This window comes from Oncorhynchus mykiss, chromosome 21 (assembly GCF_057628025.1).
Source record: "Oncorhynchus mykiss isolate SJ-2025 chromosome 21, ASM5762802v1, whole genome shotgun sequence".
In the NCBI taxonomy this organism is placed as follows: domain Eukaryota; kingdom Metazoa; phylum Chordata; class Actinopteri; order Salmoniformes; family Salmonidae; genus Oncorhynchus; species Oncorhynchus mykiss.
This window is the reverse complement of record NC_143042.1, coordinates 58,750,001-58,770,752: the sequence shown is the minus strand read 5'-3', so window position 1 is coordinate 58,770,752 and position 20,752 is coordinate 58,750,001. Positions and strand designations below refer to the sequence as shown.

Sequence of the window (20,752 nt, the reverse complement as noted above, 5' to 3'; positions counted from 1 at the left end):
GGTAGAGGTTCAGACTGCTATAGTAGAGGGAGAGGTTACAGAGAAAAGGGTGGGGGACTAGGTAGAGGTTCAGACTGCTATGGTAGAGGGAGAGAGGTTACAGAGAAAAGGGTGGGGGACTAGCTGGAGGTTCAGATCTCCTGGAGAGGTACCCTCCTGTAGCTTATCAAGCAGCTAATTATTAGACACAGGTGAACTAGATTAGGGTTGGAGAAAACCTAAAAGATGGTAACTCTCCAAGAGCCCTGAAACAGATCATACTGGATGTTGTGTTAAGTCTGTGGATTCCATCTTCTTCTGGTCATCCTCATCGTGGTACTCCAGACCTCTGGGGCCTGATTGGGTCATCCCCATCATGGTACTACAGACCTCTGGGGCCTGATTGGGTTACCCTCATCATGGTACTCCAGACCTCTGGGGCCTGATTGGGTCATCCTCATCGTGGTACTCCAGACCTCTGGGCCTGATTGGGTCATCCTCATCGTGGTACTACAGATCTCTGGGCCTGATTGGTGACACACTTCTTACACTGCCCCAGCTAACACACCTGAATAAACTAATAAACTAACCCCAGCTAACACACCTGAATAAACTAATTAACTAATAAACTAACCCCAGCTAACACGCCTGAATAAACTAATGAACTAACACACTAACCCCAGCTAACACACCTTAATTTACTAATTAACTAATAAACTAACCCCAGCTAACATACCTGAATAAACTAATAAACTAATAAACTAACCCTAAACCCAGCTAACACACCTGAATAAACTAAATAACTAATAAACTAACCCTTACCCCAGCTAACACACCTGAATAAACTAATTAACTAATAAACCAACTCCAGCTGACACACCTGAATAAACTAATTAACTAATAAACTAACCCTAACCCAGCTAACACACCTGAATAAACTAATTAACTAATAAACCAACTCCAGCTAACACACCTGAATAAACAAATGTATTAATAAACTAACCCCAGCTAACACACCTGAATAAACTAATTAACTAATAAACTAACCCCAGCTAACACACCTGAATAAACTAATTAACTAATAAACTAACCCTAACCCCAGCTAACACACCTGAATAAACTAATTAACTAATAAACTAACCCCAGCTAACACACCTGAATAAACGAATTAACTAATAAACTAACCCCAGCTAACACACCTGAATAAACTAATTAACTAATAAACTAACCCCAGCTAACACACCTGAATAAACTAATTAACTAATAAACTAACCCCAGCTAACACACCTGAATAAACTAATTAACTAATAAACCAACTCCAGCTAACACACCCAAATAAACTAATTAACTAATAAACTAACCCTAACCCAAGCTAACACGCCTGAATAAACAAATTAACTAATAAACTAATCCCAGCTAACACACCTGAATAAACTAATGAACTAATAAACTAACCCCAGCTAACACACCTGAATAAACTAATGAACTAATAAACTAACCCCAGCTAACACACCTGAATAAACTAATAAACTAACCCCAGCTAACATACCTGAATAAACTAATAAACTAACCCCAGCTAACACACCTGAATAAACTAATAAACTAACCCAGCTAACACACCTTAATAAACTAATAAACTAACCCCAGCTAACACACCTGAATAAACTAATAAACTAACCCAGCTAACACACCTGAATAAACTAATAAACTAACCCCAGCTAACACACCTGAATAAACTAATAAACTAACCCCAGCTAACACACCTGAATAAACTAATAAACTAACCCCAGCTAACACACCTGAATAAACTAATAAACTAACCCCAGCTAACACACCTGAATAAACTAATAAACTAACCCAGCTAACACACCTGAATAAACTAATAAACTAACCCCAGCTAACACACCTGAATAAACTAATAAACTAACCCAGCTAACACACCTGAATAAACTAATAAACTAACCCCAGCTAACACACCTGAATAAACTAATAAACTAACCCCAGCTAACACACCTGAATAAACTAATAAACTAACCCCAGCTAACACACCTGAATAAACTAATAAACTAACCCCAGCTAACACACCTGAATAAACTAATAAACTAACCCAGCTAACACACCTGAATAAACTAATAAACTAACCCAGCTAACACACCTGAATAAACTAATAAACTAACCCAGCTAACACACCTGAATAAACTAATAAACTAACCCAGCTAACACACCTGAATAAACTAATTAACTAATAAACTAACCCCAGCTAACACACCTGAATAAACTAATGAACTAATAAACTAACCCTAGCTAACACACCTGAATAAACTAATAAACTAACCCCAGCTAACACACCTTAATAAACTAATAAACTAACCCAGCTAACACACCTGAATAAACTAATAAACTAACCCAGCTAACACACCTTAATAAACTAATAAACTAACCCTAACCCCAGCTAACACACCTGAATAAACTAATTAACTAATAAACTAACCCCAGCTAACACACCTGAATAAACTAATTAACTAATAAACTAACCCCAGCTAACACACCTGAATAAACTAATTAACTAATAAACTAACCCTAGCTAACACACCTGAATAAACTAATTAACTAATAAACTAACCCTAACCCCAGCTAACACATCTGAATAAACTAATAAACTAACCCCAGCTAACACACCTGAATAAACTAATGAACTAATAAACTAACCCCAGCTAACACACCTTAATAAACTAATAAACTAACCCTAACCCCAGCTAACACACCTGAATAAACTAATTAACTAATAAACTAACCCCAGCTAACACACCTGAATAAACTAATTAACTAATAAACTAACCCCAGCTAACACACCTGAATAAACTAATTAACTAATAAACTAACCCCAGCTAACACACCTGAATAAACTAATTAACTAATAAACTAACCCCAGCTAACACACCTGAATAAACTAATAAACTAATAAACTAACCCCAGCTAACACACCTGAATAAACTAATTAACTAATAAACTAACCCTAACCCCAGCTAACACACCCAAATAAACAAATTAACTAATAAACTAACCCCAGCTAACGCACCTGAATAAACTAATTAACTAATAAACTAACCCTAGCTAACACACCTGAATAAACTAATTAACTAATAAACTAACCCTAACCCCAGCTAACACACCTGAATTTACTAATTAACTAATAAACTAACCCCAGCTAACACACCTGAATAAACAAATTTACTAATAGACTAACCCCAGCTAACACACCTGAATAAACTAATAAACTAACCCAGCTAACACACCTGAATAAACTAATAAACTAACCCAGCTAACACACCTGAATAAACTAATAAACTAACCCCAGCTAACACACCTGAATAAACTAATAAACTAACCCCAGCTAACACACCTGAATAAACTAATAAACTAACCCCAGCTAACACACCTGAATAAACTAATAAACTAACCCCAGCTAACACACCTGAATAAACTAATAAACTAACCCAGCTAACACACCTGAATAAACTAATAAACTAACCCCAGCTAACACACCTGAATAAACTAATAAACTAACCCAGCTAACACACCTGAATAAACTAATAAACTAACCCCAGCTAACACACCTGAATAAACTAATAAACTAACCCCAGCTAACACACCTGAATAAACTAATAAACTAACCCCAGCTAACACACCTGAATAAACTAATAAACTAACCCCAGCTAACACACCTGAATAAACTAATAAACTAACCCAGCTAACACACCTGAATAAACTAATAAACTAACCCAGCTAACACACCTGAATAAACTAATAAACTAACCCAGCTAACACACCTGAATAAACTAATAAACTAACCCAGCTAACACACCTGAATAAACTAATTAACTAATAAACTAACCCCAGCTAACACACCTGAATAAACTAATGAACTAATAAACTAACCCTAGCTAACACACCTGAATAAACTAATAAACTAACCCCAGCTAACACACCTTAATAAACTAATAAACTAACCCAGCTAACACACCTGAATAAACTAATAAACTAACCCAGCTAACACACCTTAATAAACTAATAAACTAACCCTAACCCCAGCTAACACACCTGAATAAACTAATTAACTAATAAACTAACCCCAGCTAACACACCTGAATAAACTAATTAACTAATAAACTAACCCCAGCTAACACACCTGAATAAACTAATTAACTAATAAACTAACCCTAGCTAACACACCTGAATAAACTAATTAACTAATAAACTAACCCTAACCCCAGCTAACACATCTGAATAAACTAATAAACTAACCCCAGCTAACACACCTGAATAAACTAATGAACTAATAAACTAACCCCAGCTAACACACCTTAATAAACTAATAAACTAACCCTAACCCCAGCTAACACACCTGAATAAACTAATTAACTAATAAACTAACCCCAGCTAACACACCTGAATAAACTAATTAACTAATAAACTAACCCCAGCTAACACACCTGAATAAACTAATTAACTAATAAACTAACCCCAGCTAACACACCTGAATAAACTAATTAACTAATAAACTAACCCCAGCTAACACACCTGAATAAACTAATAAACTAATAAACTAACCCCAGCTAACACACCTGAATAAACTAATTAACTAATAAACTAACCCTAACCCCAGCTAACACACCCAAATAAACAAATTAACTAATAAACTAACCCCAGCTAACGCACCTGAATAAACTAATTAACTAATAAACTAACCCTAGCTAACACACCTGAATAAACTAATTAACTAATAAACTAACCCTAACCCCAGCTAACACACCTGAATTTACTAATTAACTAATAAACTAACCCCAGCTAACACACCTGAATAAACAAATTTACTAATAGACTAACCCCAGCTAACACACCTGAATGAACTAATTAACTAAAAAACTAACCCTAACCCAGCTAACACACCTGAATAAACTAATTAACTAATAAACTAACCCCAGCTAACACACCTGAATAAACAAATGTATTAATAAACTAACCCCAGCTAACACACCTGAATAAACAAATGTATTAATAAACTAACCCAGCTAACACACCTGAATAAACTAATTAACTAATAAACTAACCCTAACCCCAGCTAACACACCTGAATAAACTAATTAACTAAAAAACTAACCCTAACCCCAGCTAACACACCTGAATAAACTAATTAACTAATAAACTAACCCTTACCCCAGCTAACACACCTGAATAAACTAATTAACTAATAAACTAACCCTAACCCAGCTAACACACCTGAATAAACTAATTAACTAATAAACTAACCCCAGCTAACACACCTGAATAAACAAATGTATTAATAAACTAACCCAGCTAACACACCTGAATAAACTAATTAACTAATAAACTAACCCTAACCCCAGCTAACACATCTGAATAAACTAATAAACTAACCCCAGCTAACACACCTGAATAAACTAATGAACTAATAAACTAACCCCAGCTAACACACCTTAATAAACTAATAAACTAACCCTAACCCCAGCTAACACACCTGAATAAACTAATTAACTAATAAACTAACCCCAGCTAACACACCTGAATAAACTAATTAACTAATAAACTAACCCCAGCTAACACACCTGAATAAACTAATTAACTAATAAACTAACCCCAGCTAACACACCTGAATAAACTAATTAACTAATAAACTAACCCCAGCTAACACACCTGAATAAACTAATAAACTAATAAACTAACCCCAGCTAACACACCTGAATAAACTAATTAACTAATAAACTAACCCTAACCCCAGCTAACACACCCAAATAAACAAATTAACTAATAAACTAACCCCAGCTAACGCACCTGAATAAACTAATTAACTAATAAACTAACCCTAGCTAACACACCTGAATAAACTAATTAACTAATAAACTAACCCTAACCCCAGCTAACACACCTGAATTTACTAATTAACTAATAAACTAACCCCAGCTAACACACCTGAATAAACAAATTTACTAATAGACTAACCCCAGCTAACACACCTGAATGAACTAATTAACTAAAAAACTAACCCTAACCCAGCTAACACACCTGAATAAACTAATTAACTAATAAACTAACCCCAGCTAACACACCTGAATAAACAAATGTATTAATAAACTAACCCCAGCTAACACACCTGAATAAACAAATGTATTAATAAACTAACCCAGCTAACACACCTGAATAAACTAATTAACTAATAAACTAACCCTAACCCCAGCTAACACACCTGAATAAACTAATTAACTAAAAAACTAACCCTAACCCCAGCTAACACACCTGAATAAACTAATTAACTAATAAACTAACCCTTACCCCAGCTAACACACCTGAATAAACTAATTAACTAATAAACTAACCCTAACCCAGCTAACACACCTGAATAAACTAATTAACTAATAAACTAACCCCAGCTAACACACCTGAATAAACAAATGTATTAATAAACTAACCCAGCTAACACACCTGAATAAACTAATTGGATTCTGAGAACTAGTTGATAGACTGTCACCATGATAGACTGCCACTGTGATCACCTGAAAAACATAAATAGTGTCACAATTACTTGTTTGCAAACTATAGCAACACAGCGCTCTCATATCAAAAGTACATGCTTGTGGTTGGCAAAGAAAGCAAACACATACAGGCAACAAACATATATTGAAGTGTTGTCAATGTGTTCAGAGTTGGATCATGTCTACATACAGTAGCCAGGTGAGGTGAGGTGAGGTGAGGAGAGGAGAGGGGAGGAGAGGAGAGGTGAGGAGAGGAGAGGTGAGGTGAAGAGAGGTGAGGAGAGGTGAGGAGATGTGAGGTGAGGAGATGTGAGGTGAGGTGAGGAGAGGTGAGGTTAGGAGAGATGAGGTGAAGAGAGGTGAGGAGAGGAGAGGTGAGGAGAGGAGAGGTGAGATGAGGAGAGGTGAGGAGAGGAGAGGTCAGGAGAGGAGAGGTGGGCTCAAACTAGTGATCCTCTACTTGCAGAAATAGTGTATGTTTGTGATTCCTCTGGCGACTCACCTGCCCTCATGTCTCCTCTCTCTCTCTTAGACCATCGTACTGTACTCCTCAACACCACTCATTCATGTCTCCTCTCTCTATTATACCATGGTACTGCTCTTGTACTCCTCAGTCTTGCCTTCATCGTTCTTCAGTGAGAAGAGGTGGTGGTACTGGGGGGGGGTATAAATACAGGTATTCTGGTTGGAAATGGGCTGCTTGTCGAGGCAAATAATGCATTTCTAAACCTTCTAAAAAGACATTGAGGAGCTGAAGAGAGGATACTCACATGTACATGGAGAGGAAGCCATAGCTGGAGGTGACTCCGTATGTCTCCTAGTTGAACATCTCACTGGCATCCCAGCCAATAGACTAACAGAGATACAAGGGGATGGTGGTTAGTGTCTCAGTGACACCAGACTGGTGTACTACACAGGCTTTTTCTCTCCCAAATGTTGTGTTATCCAATTGGTAGTTACAGTCTTGTCTCATCGCTGCAACTCCCGTACGAACTCGGGAGAGGCGAAGGTAGAGAGCCGTGCGTCCTCTGAAACACATCCCAACCAAGCCGCACTGCTTCTTGACACAGCGCACATCCAACCCGGAAGCCAGCCACTCCAGTGTGTCGGAGGAAACACTGTGTACCTGGCGACCATGTCAGCGTGCACTGCAGGCGGCCCACCATAGAAGTCGCTAGTGGGATATGGGACAAGAAAGTCTCTGCCGGCCAAACCCTCCCTTAACCCGGACAAGGCTGGGCCAATTGTGCACCACCCTCAACTCAGAATCTCTAGTGGCACAGCTAGCACTGTGATGCAGTGCCTTAGACCACTGCGCCACTCGGGAGGCCCTTCACAGTGTGTGTCAAACTGTCTGTCACCAGAGGGGTACACTACGAAGCAAGCTACGAAGCTCAGGGTTTAATACCTAGACTACCCATGATGATGTATTGGTTGATCTAACTATAACTAGACTACTAGTCGTTACTTCTGGCACCGACAGAGATGGCCGCCTCGCTTCGCGTTCCTAGGAAACTATGCAGTTTTTTTTTTTTTTTACGTGTTATTTCTTACATTAGTACCCCAGGTCATCTTAGGTTTCATTACATACAGTCGAGAAGAACTACTGAATATGAGAGCAACGTCAACTCACCATCAGTACGACCAGGAATATGACTTTCCCAAAGCGGACCCTGTGTTCTGCCTTTCACCCGGGACAACGGAATGGATCCCAGCCTGCGACCCAAAGCAAAGATGTTGTAAAATAGGGAAAAAAAGCGGTCTTCTGGTCAGGCTCCGGAGACAGGCACATCGCGCACCACTCCCTAGCATACCTCTCGCCAATGTCCAGCCTCTTGACAACAAGGTTGATGAAATCCGAGCAAGGGTAGCATTACAGAGGGACATCAGAGACCCTAACGTTCTTTGCTTCACGGAAACATGGCTCACTTGAGAGACGCTAACGGAATCGGTGCAGCCAGCTGGTTTCTTCACGCATCGCGCCGACAGAAACAAACATCTTTCTGGTAAGAAGAGGGGCGGGGGCGTATATCTTATGTTTAACGAGACGTGGTGTGGTCACAACAACATACAGGAACTCAAGTCCTTCTGTTCACCTGATTTAGAATTCCTCACAAACAAATGTCGACCGCATTATCTACCAAGGGAATTCTCTTCGATTATAATCACAGCCGTATATATTCCCCCCCAAGCAGACACATCAATGGCTCTGAACAAACTTTATTTGACTCTTTGCAAACTGGAAACCACATATCCTGAGGCTGCATTCATTGAAGCTGGGGATTTTAACAAGGCTAATCTGAAAACAAGACTCCCTAAATTGGATCAGCATATCGATTGCGCAACCAGGGCTGGTAAAACCTTGGATCATTGCTATTCTAACTTCCGCGACGCATATAAGGCCTTGTTGCTCCCTGCCTACAGACAGAAGCTAAAACAAGAAGCTCCTGCGTTCAGGTCTGTTCAACGCTGGTCCGACCAATCTGATTCCACGCTCCAAGACTGCTTCCATCACGTGGACTGGGATATGTTCCGCACTGCGTCCAACAACAACATTGACGAATACTCTGATTCGGTGAGCGAGTTCATTAGAAAGTGCATTGAATATGTCGTTCCCATAGCAATGATTAAAACATTCCCAAACCAGAAACCGTGGATTGATGGCAGCATTCGCGTGAAACTGAAAGCCGAACCACTGCTTTTAACCAGGGCAAGGTGACCGGAAACATGACCGAATACAAACAGTGTAGCTAGTCCCTCCGCAAGGCAATCATACAAGCTAAGCGTCAGTATAGAGACAAAGTAGAGTCGCAATTCAATGGCTCAGACACAAGAGGTATGTGGCAGGGTCTACAGACAATCACGGATTACAAAAAGAAAGCCAGCCACGTCACGGACCAGGATGTCTTGCTCCCAGGCAGACTAAATAACTTTTTTGCCCGCTTTGAGGGCAATACAGTGCCACTGACATGGCCCGCAACCAAAACATGCGGACTCTCCTTCACTGCAGCCTACGGGAGTAAACCATTTAAACGTGTTAACCCTCGCAAGGCTGCAGGCCCAGACGGCATCCCCAGCCGCATCCTCAGAGCATCCCCGTAGCACTCACTTCCGTCATCATGAAGTGCTTTGAGAGACTAGTCAAGGACCATATCACCTCCACCCTACCTGACACCCTAGACCCACTCCAATTTGCTTACCGCCCAAATAGGTCCACAGACGATCTCAACCACACTGCACACTGCCCTAACCCATCTGGAAAGAGGAATACCTATGTGAGAATGCTGTTCATCGACTACAGCTCAGCATTTAACACCATAGTACCCTCCAAACTCGTCATCAAGCTCGAGACCCTGGGTCTCAACCCCGCCCTGTGCAACTGGGTACTGGACTTCCTGACGGGCCGCCCCCAGGTGGTGATGGTAGGTAACAACATCTCCACCCCGCTGATCCTCAACACTGGGGCCCCACAAGGGTGCGTTCTGAGCCCTCTCCTGTACTCCCTGTTCACCCACGACTGCGTGGCCATGCACGCCTCCAACTCAATCATCAAGTTTGCGGACGACACTACAGTGGTAGGCTTGATTACCAACAACGACGAGACGGCCTACAGAGAGGAGGTGAGGGCCCTCGGAGTGTGGTGTCAGGAAAATAACGTCACACTCAACGTCAACAAAACTAAGGAGATGATTGTGGACTTCAGGAAACAGCAGAGGGAGCACCCCCCTATCCACATCGATGGGACAGTAGTGGAGAGGGTAGTAAGTTTTAAGTTCCTCGGCATACACATCACAGACAAACTGAATTGGTCCACTCACACAGACAGCGTTGTGAAGAAGGCGTTGCAGCGCCACTTCAACCTCAGGAGGCTGAAGAAAAGCACTCACAAACTTCTACAGATGCACAATCGAGAGCATCCTGTCGGGCTGTATCACCTCCTGGTACGGCAACTGCTCCGCCTACAACCGTAGGCTCTCCAGAGGGTAGTGAGGTCTGCACAACGCATCACAGGGGGCAAACTACCTGCCCTCCAGGACACCTACACCACCCGATGTCACAGGAAGGCCATAAAGATCATCAAGGACAACAACCACCCGAGCCACTGCCTGTTCACCCCGCTATCATCCAGAAGGCGAGGTCAGTACAGGTGCATCAAAGCAAGGACCGAGAGACTGAAAAACAGCTTCTATCTCAAGGCCATCAGACTGTTAAACAGCCACCACTAACATCCAGCAACTTTAATAATGGGAATTGATGGAAATTGATGTAAAATACTGTATATCACCAGCCACTTTAAACAATGCTACTTAATATAATGTTTACATACATACATTACTCATCTCATATGTATATGTATATACTGTACTCTATATCATCTACTGCATCTTTACGGGGCGGCAGGGTAGCCTAGTGGTTAGAGCGTTGGACTAGTAACCGGAAGGTTGCAAGTTCAAACCCCCGACCCCCGTTCTGCCCCTGAACAGGCAGTTAACCCACTGTTCCTAGGCCTTCATTGAAAATAAGAATTTGTTCTTAACTGACTTGCCTTGTTAAATAAAGGTAAAATTTAAAAAAAATGTAATCCATGTATCACTAGCCACTAAACTATGCCACTTTGTTTACATACCCTACATTACTCATCTCATATGTATATGTATATACTGTACTCTACATCATCTACTGCATCTTTATGTAATCCATGTATCACTAGCCACTTTAAACTATGCCACTTTGTTTACATACCCTACATTACTCATCTCATATGTATATACTGTACTCGATACCATCTACTGCATCTTGCCTATGCCGTTCTGTACCATCACTCATTCATATATCTTTATGTACATATTCTTTATCCCTTGTGTGTATAAGGTAGTTTTGGAATTGTTAGGTTAGATTACTTGTTGGTTATTACTGCATTGTCGGAACTAGAAGCACAAGCATTTCGCTACACTCGCATTAACATCTGCTAACCATGTGTATGTGACAAATACATTTGATTTGATTTAGTGATGATGTATTGGTTGATCTAACTATAACTAGACTAATCATGATTATGTAACTATCAAACTAGGCTAATCATGATGACAGCTTGAAAGACATTTTGGACCCTACAGTGAAAATGGTTAACTTTGTTAAAGCAAGGCCCCTGAACTCCCGTGTGTTTTCTGCATTATGCACTGATATGGGCAGGGACCATGTAACACTTTTACAACATACTGAGGTGGGCTGGTTATCAAGGGGCAAAGAATTGACACGTTTTTTTGAATTGAAGAGCTTAAAATTTTCTTTACTGACCATAATTTTCACTTTGTCTGACCACTTGCATGATGACGAGTTTCTCACATGACTGGCCTATCTGGGTGATGTTTGTTCTCCCCTGAATGATCTGAATCTAGGATTACAGGGACTCTTCAACTATATTGAACGTGCGGGACCATATTGAGGTTATGATTAAGAAGTTGGAGCTCTTCTCTGTCTTCATTAACAAGGATAACACACAGGTCTTTCCATCATTGTATGATTTTTTGTGTGCAAATTAACTCAAGCTTAGGGACAATGTCAAATGTGATGTAGCGAAGCACCTGAGTGAGTTGGGTGCTCAATTACGCAGGTACTTTCCAGAAACGGATGACACAAACAACTGGATTCGTTATCCCTTTCATGCCTCCAGTCCACTTACCGATATCTGAACAAGAGAGCCTCATCGAAATTGCAGCAAGAGGTTATGGGAAAATGTAATTTAATCAGAAGCCGCTGCCAGATTTCTGGATTGGGCTGCGCTCAGAGTATCCTGCCTTGGCAAATTGCGCTGCTAAGACACTGATGTCCTTTGCAACCACGTACCTATATGAGAGTGGATTCTCGGTACTCACTAACTTAATACAGGCACAGACTGTGTGTGGAAAATGATTTTAAGACTGAGACTCTCTCCAATACAACCCAACGTTGCAGAGTTGCATCCTTTCAAGCATTCCCTTCTCATTAACCTGTGGTGATTCACAATTTTCATCAAATAAGGTTTTATATGTAAGACGGCTAAATAAAGAGCAAAATTATTGATTATTATTTTATTATTATTTGTGCCCTGGTCCTATAAGAGCTCTTTGTCACTTCCCACGAGCCGGGTTGTGACAAACTCGCGCTCATTCTTCTGTTTAATAAATGTATTGTATAGTGTGTGTGGCAGGCTTACAATGATGGCAAAAAAACAAAACTTGAGAGTTCGCTGACCCTGGTGCTAGAGGAGGTACGCAGCTGGAGGTTGAAATGGGTAGAGGACTATAAAACGTTTGGGAACCACTGCTGAAGAGAATCATTGTACCTTCTAAACCGTTGAGAAATATATTTTCAATATCCAAAAATATTGTATTTTCAACAGTTTGAAGCTGGTGTGCAAAACCTAAATTAAAAGAGGCAAAAATGACATTTCAGCATAGAAATAGCAAAAGTAGAACATATCAACCGCTTCTTAGACTTCCTTTCAATGAGAATGACAGATCTATTACTCACATTTCTATGTGAATTTGGCCGGTCACCCAAAAAGTTACACATTGCAGCCTTAATCCCAGGTGTAGGATAGAGGATGTGGTCCCCTCTAGCTGGGGGTCTGATATCAGGGTTACAGATTGAATAGAGCCTTTAGTAACTATCTGTTCTCAGGTGTAGGAGTGATGACGTGGTCCCCTCTAGCTGGAGGTCTGATATCAGGGAAATACAACGACGGAGTTCCTGAAGACTCTAGAGCTGCCATGAAGGTACAGACACAACAACCCGCACGTACCAACACACACACACACTTTCTTATTTTTTACAAATATGTTTTTATGGTATTTTAAGATTTCTGGACCAGATCAGTCAAATTGGAACAAATCAGTCAAATTTATTTATAAAGCCCTTCTTACATCAGCTGATATCTCAAAATGCTGTACAGAAACTCAGCCTAAAACTCCAAACACTCCCTAGAAAGGCCGAAACCTAGGAAGAAACCTAGAGAGGAACCAGGCTATGAGGGGTGGCCAGTCCTCTTCTGGCTGTGCCGGGTGGAGATTATAACAGAACATGGCCAAGATGTTCAAACGTTCATAGATGACCAGCACGGTCAAATAATAATAATCACAGTAGTTGTCGAGGGTGCAACAGGTCAGCACCTCAGGAGGTTATGTCAGTTGGCTTTTCATAGCCGATCATTAGGAGTATCTCTACCGCTCCTGCTGTCTCTAGAGAGTTGAAAACAGCAGGTCTGGGACAGGTAGCACGTCCGGTGAACAGGTCAGCGTTCCATAGCCGCAGGCAGAACAGTTGAAACTGGAGCAGCAGCACGACCAGGTGGACTGGGGACAGCAAGGAGTCATCAGGCCAGGTAGTCCTGAGGCATGGTCCTAGGGCTCACATTCTCTGAGAGAGAGAGAGAGAATAAAGGGAGCTGGAACTGTAGCTGGAGGCTGTATTAATACCGCTGGACATTTCATATAAACTAACCTGCAGTAGAATTCATCCACTCTCTGAGACAACACCAATATGGCTATCCATTGCCAGACATCAATAAGCCCAGTTATACAAACTATGTGTGTGTGTGTGTGTGTGTGTGTGTGTGTGTGTGTGTGTGTGTGTGTGTGTGTGTGTGTGTGTGTGTTTGCAGGGCTATGTGTGGATGAAGGATCGAATATTCAGTGAGGAGGGACAGAAACAGCTGGCCAAGATCAAAGAGCTCCACCCTCTGGCTGATCGGATGAACTGCACCCTATCTCAACTCGCTATAGGTAAGGCATTGTGGTGTGTGTCTCTGTGTTTGGGTGTGTTAGTGCTGAGCAATTCACAGAAAAAGTCATAATTGGGGGGTTTTAAACAACTAATTGACTAATGTCCTTGAATTATTTGAATTCCATAGTGTTTTTCTTTCTTTCTTTTAACACATTGCACAGTTTCTCTAGAGATCAGATCTAACTGCGTAATGTTTTAGCTCTGACAGTGTACACAACATTTACCCAATATATACATATATATATATACACCAAATATATACACATACATATACCCAATATATACATATACATATACTCAATACACACACATACATACACACAACATATACCCAATACACAACATATACAAATACACAACATATACCCAATAAACACATATACATATACACAACATATAGCCAATAAACACATATACATATACACAACATATAGCCAATATATACATATACATATAACCAATATATACAAACACATACACACAACAAATACCCAATACACAACATATACCCAATATATACATATACAAATACACAACATATACCCAATAAACACATATACATATACACAACATATAGCCAATATATACATATACATATAACCAATATATACAAACACATACACACAACAAATACCCAATACACAACATATACCCAATATATACATATACATATACCCAATACACACATATACCAAAAATATACTTATACATATACCCAATATATACATATACACAACATATACCCAATATATACATATACAAATACACAACATATACCCAATACACACATATACATATACACAAAATATACATATACATATACCCAATATATACATATACACAACATATACCCAATACACACATATACATATACCCAATATATACATATACACAACATATACATATAACCAATACACACATATACATACATACAACATATACCCAATACACCACATATACCCAATACACCACATATACCCAATACACCCAATATACAACATATACCCAATACACATATATACATATACATATCATATACCCAATACACACATACACATATACCCAATACACATATATACATACACACAGCATATACCCAATACACACATATACATATACCCAATACACATATATACATACACACAGCATATACCCAATACACGCATATACCCAATACACATATATACATATACACAACATATACCCAATACACACATATACATATACCCAATACACATATATACATACACACAGCATATGCCCAATACACACATACACCCAATACACATATATACATATACACAACATATACCCAATACACACATATACATATACCCAATACACATATATACATACACACAGCATATACCCAATACACATATATACATATACACAACATATACCCAATACACATATATACATATACCCAATACACATATATACATATACCCAATACACATATATACATATACACAACATATACCCAATACACATATATACATATACACAACATATACCCAATACACACATATACATATACACAACATATACCCAATACACACATATACATATACCCAATACACATATATACATACACACAGCATATACCCAATACACATATATACATATACACAACATATACCCAATACACACATATACATATACCCAATACACATATATACATACACACAGCATATACCCAATACACACATACACCCAATACACATATATACATATACACAACATATACCCAATACACACATATACATATACCCAATACACATATATACATATACCCAATACACATATATACATATACACAACATATACCCAATACACACATATACATATACCCAATACACATATATACATATACACAACATATACCCAATACACATATATACATATACACAACATATACCCAATACACATATATACATATACCCAATACACATATATACATATACCCAATACACATATATACATATACACAACATATACCCAATACACATATATACATATACCCAATACACATATATACATATACCCAATACACATATATACATACACACAACATATACCCAATATACAACATATACCCAATACACACATATACATATACACAACATATACCCAATACACACATATACATATACCCAATACACATATATACATACACACAGCATATACCCAATACACACATATACATATACCCAATACACATATATACATACACACAGCATATACCCAATACACATATATACATACACACAGCATATACCCAATACACGCATATACCCAATACACATATATACATACACACAACATATACCCAATATACAACATATACCCAATACACACATATACATATATACAACATATGCCTAATACACACATATACATATGCCCAATACACACAAATCTAGTAAAGGAATGGAATTAAGTTTATATGAATATATGGATGAGCAATGTCAGAGCGACATAGACTAAGATAGTATACAGTATGCATATGAGATGAGTAATGCAAAATATATAAACATTAGAATTTCATTGTCTGAATAAAAGCTTTGTACTTACCTCGCCTTCTGGATGATAGAGGGGTGAACAGGCAGTGGCTCGGGTGGTTGTTGTCCTTGATGATCTTTTTGGCCTTCTGTGACATCGGGTGTTGCAGGTGTCCTGGAGGGCAGATAGTTTGCCCCACCATCTGGAGAGCCCTGCGGTTGTGGGCGGTGCAGTTGCCGTACCAAGCGGTGATACAGGCCGACAGGATGCTTTTGATTGTGCATCTGTAAAAGTTTGTGACTGTTTTAGGTGACAAGTCCAATTTCTTCAGCCTCCTGAGGTTGAAGAGGCGCTGTAGCACCCTTGTTGAGGATCAGTGAAGTGGAGGTGTTGTTTCCTACCTTCACCACCTGGGGGCGGCCCGTCAGGAAGTCCAAGACCCAGTTGCACAGGGCTGGGTTCAGTCCCAGGGCCTCAATCTTAATGATGCGCTTGGAGGGTACTATGGTGTTGAATGCTGAGCTGTAGTCAATGAAAGATATTCTTACATAGGTATTCCTCTTGTCCAGATGGGATAGGGCAGTGTGCAGTGGACCTATTGGGGCAGTAAGCAAATTGAAGTGGGTCTAGGGTGACAGGTAAGGTAGAGGTGATATGATCCTTGACTAGTCTCTCAAAGAACTTCATGATGACAGAAGTGAGTGCTACGGGGCGACAGTCATTTCGTTCAGATACCTTCGCTTTCTTGTGTACAGGAACAATGGTGGCCATCTGGAAGAATTTAGGGAAGCAGGCTGGGTTAATGAGAGTTTGAATATGTCCATAGACACACCAGCCAGCTGGACTGTGCATACTCTGAGGACGCGGCTAGGGACAAAATAGAACTGCCAAAGGGGGCGGTGTTGCAATCTACTGCAGAGATAGCCTGCAGAGTTCTGTCTTACTATCCAGGTCTGTGCCTAAAACAATTCAAGCTTTTACTTTTAAAAATCCACCTTTCCAGAAACAAGTCCCTCACCGTTGCCTCTTGCTATAGACCTCCCTCTGCCCCCAGCTGTGCCCTGGACACCATATGTGAATTGATTGCCCCCCATCTATCTTCAGAGTTCGTTCTGTTAGGTGACCTAAACTGGGACATGCTTAACACCCCGGCCATCCTACATTCTAAACTTGATGCCCTCAATCTCACACAAATTATCAATGAACCCACCAGGTACAACCCCAAATCCGTAAATGGTGATCTGTTAATTATCTTGGTTTTCGAAGATTTTAGAAAGGCAGGGCAGGATGGATATAGGTCTGTAGCAGTTTGGGTCTAGAGTGTCTCCCCCTTTGAAAAGGGGCATCTTTCCAATCTTTGGGAATCTCAGACGATACAAAAGAGAGGTTGAACAGGGTAGTAATAGGGGTTGCAACAATTTCGCCAGATCATTTTAGAAAGAGAGGGTCCAGATTATCTAGTCCGGCTGATTTGTAGGGGTCCAGATTTTGCAGCTCTTTCAGAACATCAGCTGTCTGGATTTGGGTGAAGGAGAAATGTGGGAGACTTGGGCGAGTTGCTGCAGGGGGTGCAGGGCTGTTGATCGGGGTAGGGGTAGCCAGGTGGAAAGCATGGCCAGCCGTAGAAAAATGCTTATTGAAATTCTCAATTATGGTGGATTTATCATTGGCGACAGTGTTTCCTAGCCTCAATGCAGTGGGCAGCTGGGAGGAAGTGCTCTTATTCTCCATGGACTTTACAGAGTCCCAGAACTTTTTGGAGTTTGTGCTAATGTTTCTGCTTGAAAAAGCTAGCCTTAGCTATCCTAACTTCCTGTGTATATTGGTTCCTAACTTCCCTGAAAAGTTGCATATCAGGGGGGTTATTCGGTGCTAATGCAGTATGCCACAGGATGTTTTTGTGCTGGTCAAGGGCAGTCAGGGCTGCAGTGAACCAAGGGCTGTATCTGTTCCTGGTTCTAAATTTTTTGAATGGGGCATGCTTATTTAAGATGGTGAGGAAGGCACTTTTATAGAATAACCAGGCATCCTCTACTGACGGGATGAGGTCAATATACTTCCAGGATTCCCAGGCCAGGTCGATTAGAAAGGCCTGTTTGCTGAAGTGTTTTAGGGAGCGTTTGACAGTGATGAGGGATGGTCGTTTGACCGCTGACCCATTACGGATGCAGGCAATGAGGCAGTGGTCGCTGAGATCATGGTTGAAAACAGCAGAGGGGTATTTGGAGGGCAAGCTGTTCAGGATTAAGTCTATGAGGGTCGTGTAATTTATTAACGGTTTGTTTTTGAATTTTAGGACGCCTTAGGTATCACATTTTTTTATTTTATAAAATATTGAATTTGGCCTTTACTACTATAGCCCATATAACGCATTGAATAACAATTCATAAATGTAAAATAGACAGTCAAAAAATAAGCCATAAGGAATAAGGTTTTTGAAGTGTCTGTCCTGTATCTAGGAAATCTAAGAAAGTGCAGGAAATATATATATATATATATATATATATATAATATATATAATAAAAATAAGCGGTTAAAATGTGTTAAAAAGATATATATATATATATATATCTTTTTAACACATTTTAACCGCTTATTTTTATTGGCACAAAACTGCCTCCATACTTCCATTAATTTGTATGGGTAACCTTTAGACACTTGTGGGGGTCGTAGCACAAACCGTTCGCTTTGTGGCCCAAACCGTTCGTATTTCCGGGATGTCTCCTGGTCTGACAAACCGTTCGTATTTCCGGGATGTCTCCTGGTCTGACAAACCGTTCGTATTTCCGGGATGTCTCCTGGTCTGACAAACCGTTCGTATTTCCGGGATGTCTCCTGGTCTGACAAACCGTTCGTATTTCCGGGATGACTCCTGGTCTGACAAACCGTTCGTATTTCCGGGATGTCTCCTGGTCTGACAAACCGTTCGTATTTCCGGGATGTCTCCTGGTCTGACAAACCGTTCGTATTTCCGGGATGTCTCCTGGTCTGACAAACCGTTCGTATTTCCGGGATGTCTCCTGGTCTGACAAACCGTTCTGTAGCTCTGCCACTTTCCACAGAAGATCCGGTGGTGCGACAGGCGGACGCTGTGGACTGAGACACAGCCCACGCTAAACAACAGATATCTCTAGTTTAAACTGACGGATTTAGACTGGGAATATTTTATTATGTTAGTTAGATTGATGCAGCAGTGCGTCAATAGACTCTAGGGGTTAATTGTTTTATTCTGTGTTACAGCATTCAACCCACATAATGCATAGTGCATTTAATGTTAAAAAATACAACAAAACATTATTGATCTTAACATATTTTTTACAATCGTACAAATTGCTCAGCACTTGGCCATGTGTGTCTGGGTGAACTGTGTGTGTAAACTGTATTCAGTTTGTTCATTCGTCTGGAATTATTATTAGTTAATATTTTCACAACTGTTAGTCAATTGATATCTTCCTCCCTTTACTCTTCTGTCTGTCTGTCTGTCTGTCTGTCTGTCTGTCTGTCTGTCTGTCTGTCTGTCTGTCTGTCTGTCTGTCTGTCTGTCTGTCTGTCTGTGTCTCTGTCTGTCTGTCTGTCTGTCTGTCTGTCTGTCTGTCTGTCTGTCTCTTTGCCTTTCTCTGTCTTTCTGTCTGTCTCTCTCTCTGTCTCTCTGTCTGTCTGTCTCTGTCTGTCTTTCTCTCTGTCTTTCTCGTTGTCTGTCTCTCTGTCTGTCTCTCTGCCTGTCTGTCTGCCTGTCTCTCATCTGTCTCTGTCTATCTCTCTGTTTGTCTGTCTCAATCTCTGTCTCAATCTCTGTCTGTCTGTCTGTCTGTCTGTCTGTCTGTCTGTCTGTCTGTCTGTCTGTCTGTCTGTCTGTCTGTGTGTGTGTGTGTGTGTGTGTGTTTCTCACTTTCTTTCTGTCTGTCTGTCTCTTTATCACTGTCTGTCTGTCTGTCTGTCTGTCTGTCTGTCTG

General features: G+C 40.2%; 1 protein-coding gene across 1 annotated transcript in view; it reads left to right on the top strand.

Annotated features, from left to right (window-relative positions):
• The window catches only part of LOC110500912 (voltage-gated potassium channel subunit beta-2), a 78,838-nt gene that overhangs the window by 38,963 nt on the left and 19,123 nt on the right, over positions 1-20,752 (top strand). The window contains 2 exon segments of the mRNA XM_090214968.1: positions 13,194-13,288; positions 14,173-14,293. Of these exon segments, the coding sequence (XP_090071094.1) occupies positions 13,194-13,288; positions 14,173-14,293 (216 nt within the window).